At 55.8% G+C, this 6,634-nt stretch overlaps 1 protein-coding gene across 5 annotated transcripts in view; it reads right to left on the reverse strand.

Moving 5' to 3' along the window:
- The window catches only part of CSMD2 (CUB and Sushi multiple domains 2), a 338,283-nt gene that overhangs the window by 18,072 nt on the left and 313,577 nt on the right, over positions 1-6,634 (reverse strand). For all 5 annotated transcript variants that reach the window (XM_042015480.1, XM_042015478.1, XM_042015482.1 and 2 more), the window contains 5 exons: positions 5,860-6,042; positions 4,982-5,158; positions 2,981-3,160; positions 1,509-1,682; positions 366-539 (listed from right to left, as the gene is read on the reverse strand). In XM_042015480.1, the coding sequence (XP_041871414.1) occupies positions 366-539; positions 1,509-1,682; positions 2,981-3,160; positions 4,982-5,158; positions 5,860-6,042 (888 nt within the window). The remainder of the gene's footprint in view (positions 1-365; positions 540-1,508; positions 1,683-2,980; positions 3,161-4,981; positions 5,159-5,859; positions 6,043-6,634) is intronic.

Raw genomic sequence — 6,634 nt, forward strand, 5'->3', positions numbered from 1 at the left:
GGAGGAGAAGGGGAGAAGGAAAAGAGGAGGAGAAGGGGAGAAGGAAAAGGGGAGAAGGAAAAGAGGAGAAGGGAAGAAGGACAAGGGGAGAAGTAGAAGGGGAGAAGGAAAAGAGGAGGAGAAGGGAAGAAGGACAAGGGGAGAAGGAACAGGAGAGAAGGGGAGAAGGAGAAGGGGAGAAGGAGAAGGGGAGAAGGAGAAGGGTTGTTGACCACCAGCGAGAACCCACCCCCCAAAAGCAGCATCCCTCAGCTGATTTCCATGGCAACCAAACGTTTATTCCTACAAATTCCGGGACGAAACCCAACAGGAAAACACAGCGAGCCCCCAAATCCTGCAGCTGTCCCCAGAGGGTCCCCCCTCACCGATGCAGCTGGGCTGGGTCCCGCTCCAGGTGCCGTCGGACTGGCAGAACCTCCGCGCCGAGCCCACGAGCACCAGCGGGGCCAGGCAGGAGAAGGACACGGACGAGCGGTAGGTGAAGCCTCGATCCTCCCGCCTGCCCTGGGCCGGCGTGCCCGGGTCCCCACAGAACACAGCTGCAACAGCAAAGGGACAAGGACATGGCCACAGACCCCTCCAGGAATGCCACATCCCAGCCACGTCTGTCACCAGCCCACCCAGCCCCGTGATTAACTCGGGAATTAGCGCTGGCAGGAGGCGGCGCTGGCTGCACTCCCTGTAATTGTCTCCTTTTGGCAAGGGCTGTTAATTAACTTCCACCTTCTCCCCCAGGATCTGCCTTTTTTCCCTTCTTTTTCCTCCCCTAATTGCACGGTGTCACTTTGTTCCGTGGCTCCGTGTCACACGGAAAGGCCACTCATTATCCCGGATCCAGGGATAGGTGCGAGGGGTTTGTGGGATTTAATCTGAAAATGGCTGTTGTGCAGCTGGAGAAGGAACTCAGAGCTGCCTTTAGCACTAGGAAACGTTTAATTCCCAGGTTTTTTGGCATCAGCTGTTGGATCAAACCCTTCCAGCCTTCACAAAACATTCCCAACTTCTGCTGCTACACGGTGCCCTTTGCCAAAGGATTTTTTAGCAGTTTCGGGAGTCTTGATTGCAGAGGATTCGGTCACTGAGGACAAAGTTTTGAGGATGTTTTGTGGGTAAGAACATGGAAAATGCCCGGATTTATCCCGAATGTGGCCCCACACCCCTGACACAGGGGTGGAGTGACCACCTGTGTGTCCCTGGAGTGACCAACTGTGTCCCTGCCTCCTCCTCCCAGATGCCAAACCAATGCTCCCAAAAAAACCAAGGCATGTGGCAGTTGGGAGAGCAGCCAGCCTTTGGCTCCAGGCTCCTGAAGCATCATCACGGCATGAAAAATTCCCACTCCAGCTGATGGAAAACTTCCTTTAGGATTGAGGCAGGAAGCACAGCAAGGTCCCTCTGAACCCTGAGTGACACAGAGCCTGGAGAAAAGCTGGAAAAAGCCCCAAAAATTGGGTTTTCAGCAGAATCCTGCTGATTCCCGGTGGAAAAGCGGGGAGTTGCCTACTCACGGAAGCACTGGGGGATCTCCCCGCTCCAGGAGCCGTTGCCCTCGCAGGTGAGCACAGCAGGCAGGGACAGCTGGTAGCCCTCCAGGCAGGCGTAGCTGACGCTGGAGCCCCAGCTGAAATCCGAGCCCACCACCTTCCCGTTGGGAATGGCCTGTGGAGCTCTGCAGGTGATGGCTGTGGGAGAAGGAAAAGCAGGCTCAGGGTGTTCCACTTCTTAATTATTTCCATTAACAAGCTAATTCCATGTGGGATCAGTCACTTCCTGCTCTCCCAGAGCATCTCTCAGGACTGGCTGAGCACAAACTGGGGTGAAACCTCCAGGATTTTACTTTAAGGTTTGGAGTTAAATCCCGAATCATAAAATATCCTGTGGGAAGGGATCCACAAGGATCATCCAGTCCAACCCCTGACCCTGCACACACACCCCAAAATCCCACCCTGTGCATCCCTGAGAGCGTTGTCCAAACATTCCTCGAGATCCTGGGGCTGTGCCCATTCCCTGGGGACCCCGTTTGGTGCCTTCTGGGGAAGAACCTTTTCCTAAATCTCTCTACAAATCCGATTTTGGAGTCAACGCTCATCTCCAGCTGAAGGTAAAAATCCGCCCTGACGTGGCGTGAAAACTCATCCCAGATCTCCCCAAAGATTCACACATTTTGGACAACCTGGCTGAGGCTCAGATGAGCAGTTGAAGCCCCAACCTGTCGGGTTGTCACCCACCCTGGGCTGTTTTAAGATGACATTTTCACAGCGCTCTGCTTCTCAGCTCAGACGAGCCGAACCCGCGCAGATCAGCTCGGCCTCCAAATGAGACTCTTGGCCACATTCTGGGGCACTCCTGCAGCATTTGCTCAGTGCAGGGAATGAAAAAGGAGAGTAAGAATGGCTCTTTACAGCCTCGGAAGCAGCTGGAGTGCATTTGAAGGTTTTTATGCGGCCTGTGTTTGTATCAGCGTCGTGACAGGTGAATTCTCCAGGTTTTTAAAGGAGCGCAGGGATGCTGCCACACATCTTATCTGCGCTGGGGGCTGAGCAAAGGAGATCCAGCCTGCCCAGCTACTGCTTTATTATTTCCCTTTTCTATCTCTGAACCACAGGAGTCATCTCAGAACAATGAAAAGACTCGCAGGGAGCATTTTTCATTAGCTAATGGGCGATGCCAGCGAAGCGTCTGCTTGCAAAACACGGTATTTCATCCGAGTTTGATCCGGGTTTTTGTGCAGACTAAGTGACTTCACCCCCTGGGCTTTGCTCCTTCTCTAGCACAAGGGTAAGAGCAACTCCCTCGCTCCCTCCCTCCCTCCCAGGCATGGATTGATAGCCCTGAAGACAGCAAGGTGTTGCTGCTCCGTGAAAAATGCCCCAAGTTTGGATGGATGGAATGATGGAGCCAAGGAACGCCCAGCTGGGCTTCCAGGGAAGCTCTGGTGGCCTCCAAAACTTGTCTCCTCCGATATCTCCAGGATTCTCACCCTTGCAGACAGGTTTGGTGCCGTTCCAGGTGCGGTCTTTGGTGCAGGTGAGGGAAGCTGCCCTGTCTGACTCCATCATGAAGCCGGGCATGCACTGGAACACCACGGATTTGTTGTAGGTGAAGTCGCTGCCCAGCCGCAGCCCGTTGGCCGGCACGCCGGGGTCTCCGCAGTTGATCACTGCCAAGGAAGGGAAAAAGGAGCATATCTGGCAGCTGGAATGCCACCTGTGGTGATCCTGAGCGTTCTTCCAGGCGGGATGTAACCAGTTAAACGCGGAGCAGGTTTGTAGCACCGGGAATGTGGAGCGGGACGTGGAGCAGGCTCTGCTTCTCCTCATTAAGGCCTTACAAGGAGCGGGATTAACGCTCATTAAACATTAAAGCAAAGCCGGGTCAGAGCTGGGTGAAGGGATGGCAGTTTGCCCACAGCACCCCCCTGCTCAGCCCAGTCACTGCCTCTTCTGTAAGTCCACCTTTGTCACCACCCCGGTGCCACCTTTGTCACCATCCCCGCTCCTCACAGGCACCTGAGGAAGCTCCGGCCCTTCCCGAGGGTCCCTGAGCTCACACACATCCCTGCCCCAGGAATGTCACGTTCAGGAGCAGCCCCGGAGAGCCCCTCCAGCTCCCAAAATTACTCCAGAGCTCCCTGCATCCAGCTGGGAAAAGACAACCCCGGAGCAAGATTTTTCCATTAGGCCCTGGCAGAATTCCCAGGCTGGGCTGCTGCTGGTGCCAGGCCAGGCGTTAGCAGTTTCTCATGGTGGCACCTGTGTGTGTGCCCAGGGCCTGGGCTCATCCTTCATCGTCACCCATCACCATCACCCATCCGTGGTCACCAAGCCATGTCATCACCCACGGTCACCTGCCCATCGTCATCATCTCCCACCCATCATCATCATCCACCCATGGTCACCCATCCATTGTCACTCAACCATGGTCACCCACCCATCACAATTTCCCACCCATCATCATCATCACCCATCCATCATCATCTGCCCATCATCACCATCCACCCATCGTCATCATCCACTCATCGTCACCCCTCCATTGCCACTCACCCATGGTCACCCACCCATCATCTACCACCCGTCATCATTGCCCATTGTCCCCCACCCATTGTCACTCACCCATTGTCACCCGTCCATCATCATTTCCCACCCATCATCATCATCACCCATCATCATCATCACCATCCATCATCATCCACTCATCATCACCATCCCCCCATCATCATCACCCATGGCCACCTACCCGCTGTCACCCATCATCACCATCCACCCATTGTCACCTATCCATCATCATTTCCCACCCATCACCATCACCCATCATCATCATCATCCATGGTCACCCACCCACTGTCACCCATCATCATCATCACCCATCATCATCATCCACCCATTGTCACCCGTCCATCATTTCCCACCCATCATCACCCATCATCATCATCACCCATCCATCATCACCATCCACCCATCACCATCATCCATGGTCACCCACCCACTGTCACCCATCCATCATCATCATCACCCATCCATCATCATCCACCCATCATCATCATCCACCCATCATCACTCACCCATCATCATCACCCATTGTCACCCGTCCATCATCATTTCCCACCCACCACCATCACCTATCATCATCATCACCCATCCATCATCATCCACCCATCATCATCATCCACCCATCATCACTCACCCATCATCATCACCCATTGTCACCCGTCCATCATCATTTCCCACCCACCACCATCACCCATCATCATCATCACCCATCCATCATCATCCACCCATTGTCATCATCCACCCATCATCACCACCCATCATCACCACCCATGGTCACCCATCCATCATCATTTCCCACCCATCCATCACCATTTCCCACCCATCCATCATCATCTCCCACCCATCCATCACCATTTCCCACCCATCCATCATCATCTCCCACCCATCCTCTTCCCCCTCTCCCCATCCCAGCATTCCATCCCAGTGCTCACCAGTGCACTCGGGGCTGCTCCCAGTCCAGGTCCCGTTGACGGTGCAGTGCCTGCTCAGCACCCCTGTGGAGTAATAGCCCTCCCTGCACTGGTAGATGATGGAGCTGGAGAACACCAGGCCGTCGTTGAAGATCACCCTGGCATTGCTGGGCGTTCCCGGATTCCCACAGGAAATCACTGGGAAGGGAAATGGTGAAATTGAAATAAACCATGAACCACAAAAACTCCCCCGAAATTCCAAGGGTTTCCTCCTGCCTGTCCTCAGTAAAGGCAAGTTCTGGGGACATGAGAACAGTTCTGGGGACACCAGGGCAGTTCTGGGGACATGAGAACAGTTCTGGGGACACCAGGGCAGTTCTGGGGACATCAGAGCAGCTCTGGGGACACCGGGGCAGGCTGGGGACACTGGGGCAGTTCTGGGGACACCAGGGCAGGCTGGGGACATCAGAGCAGCTCTGGGGACACCAGGGATGCTCTGGGGACACCAGGGCAGCTCTGGGGACACTGGGGCAGGCTGGGGACACTGGGGCAGTTCTGGGAACATCAGAGCAGCTCTGGGGACACCAGGGACACTCTGGGGACACTGGGGCAGCTCTGGGGACATCAGAGCCTTTCTGGGGACACCAGGGCAGTCCGGGGGACACCGGGGCAGTTCTGGAGACACCGGGGCAGGCTGGAGACACCGGGGCAGTCCTGGGGACACCGGGGCAGTTCTGGAGACACCGGGGCAGTTCTGGGGACACCGGGGCAGCTCTGGAGACACCAGGGCAGTTCTGGGGACACCAGGGCAGTCCTGGGGACACTGGGGCAGTTCTGGGGACACCGGGGCAGGCTGGGGACACCGGGGCAGGCTGGGGGGCTGTGGCACAGGGAGGTACCTTCGCACTCCGGCTGCGTGCCGCTCCAGGAGCCGTTGGAGTGGCAGATCCTCTCGGAGGAGCCCCGGAGGGTGTAGCCGGGCTCGCAGCTGAACCGCACCACGCTGCCCACGTCGAAGGCGTCCCCCAGCCCGATCCCGTGGGAAGGGATCCCGGGATCGCCGCACACGCCCTGGCTGCCCCCTGCCCGGAGAGAGCACGGAGTCACCAGAGCCACCACGGGATGCTGGCTCTTGTCCCTTGTCCCCCTTGCCGAGAATTCCAGCCCCAGCAGTGCGGTGGAATTCCAGATGGAGCATTCCCTGATTCCAGGAGCCCCTGGGTTTTGAGCTGCATGCAAAGCACGGCCAGTCCCGAATCCCAAGGTGGAGCCTCCAGCATCAATCCCGGGCATGTTTCCCCTCCAAGCAGGAATTCCCACGGGCTCCAAGCCAGCCCTGCTGTACTCAGGGAACAAGGAGGGATTGGAGCATGGGAGGAAGGGAGGGGAAGGGAAGGGAAAAAGGAAAAGGGAAAAGGGAAAACGGAAAGAGAAAAGGGAAAAGGGAAAGAGAAAAGGGAGAAGGGAAAAGGGAAAAGGGAAGAGGGAAAGAGAAACGGGAAAAGGGAAAAAGGGAAAGGTAAAGGGAAAAGGGAAGAGGGAAGAGGGAAAGAGAAAAGGGAAAGGGAAAAGGGAAAAGGGAAAAGGGAAAAAGGGAAAAAGGGAAAAAGGGAAAAGGGAAAAGGGAAAAGGGAAAAGGGAAAGAGAAAAGGGAAAAGGGAAAAGGGAAAAGGG

Source organism: Corvus kubaryi, unplaced genomic scaffold, assembly GCF_017639235.1.
Source record: "Corvus kubaryi isolate FWS band 111438036 unplaced genomic scaffold, C.kubaryi_AGA036_p1.0 split3-37304, whole genome shotgun sequence".
Classification (NCBI taxonomy): domain Eukaryota; kingdom Metazoa; phylum Chordata; class Aves; order Passeriformes; family Corvidae; genus Corvus; species Corvus kubaryi.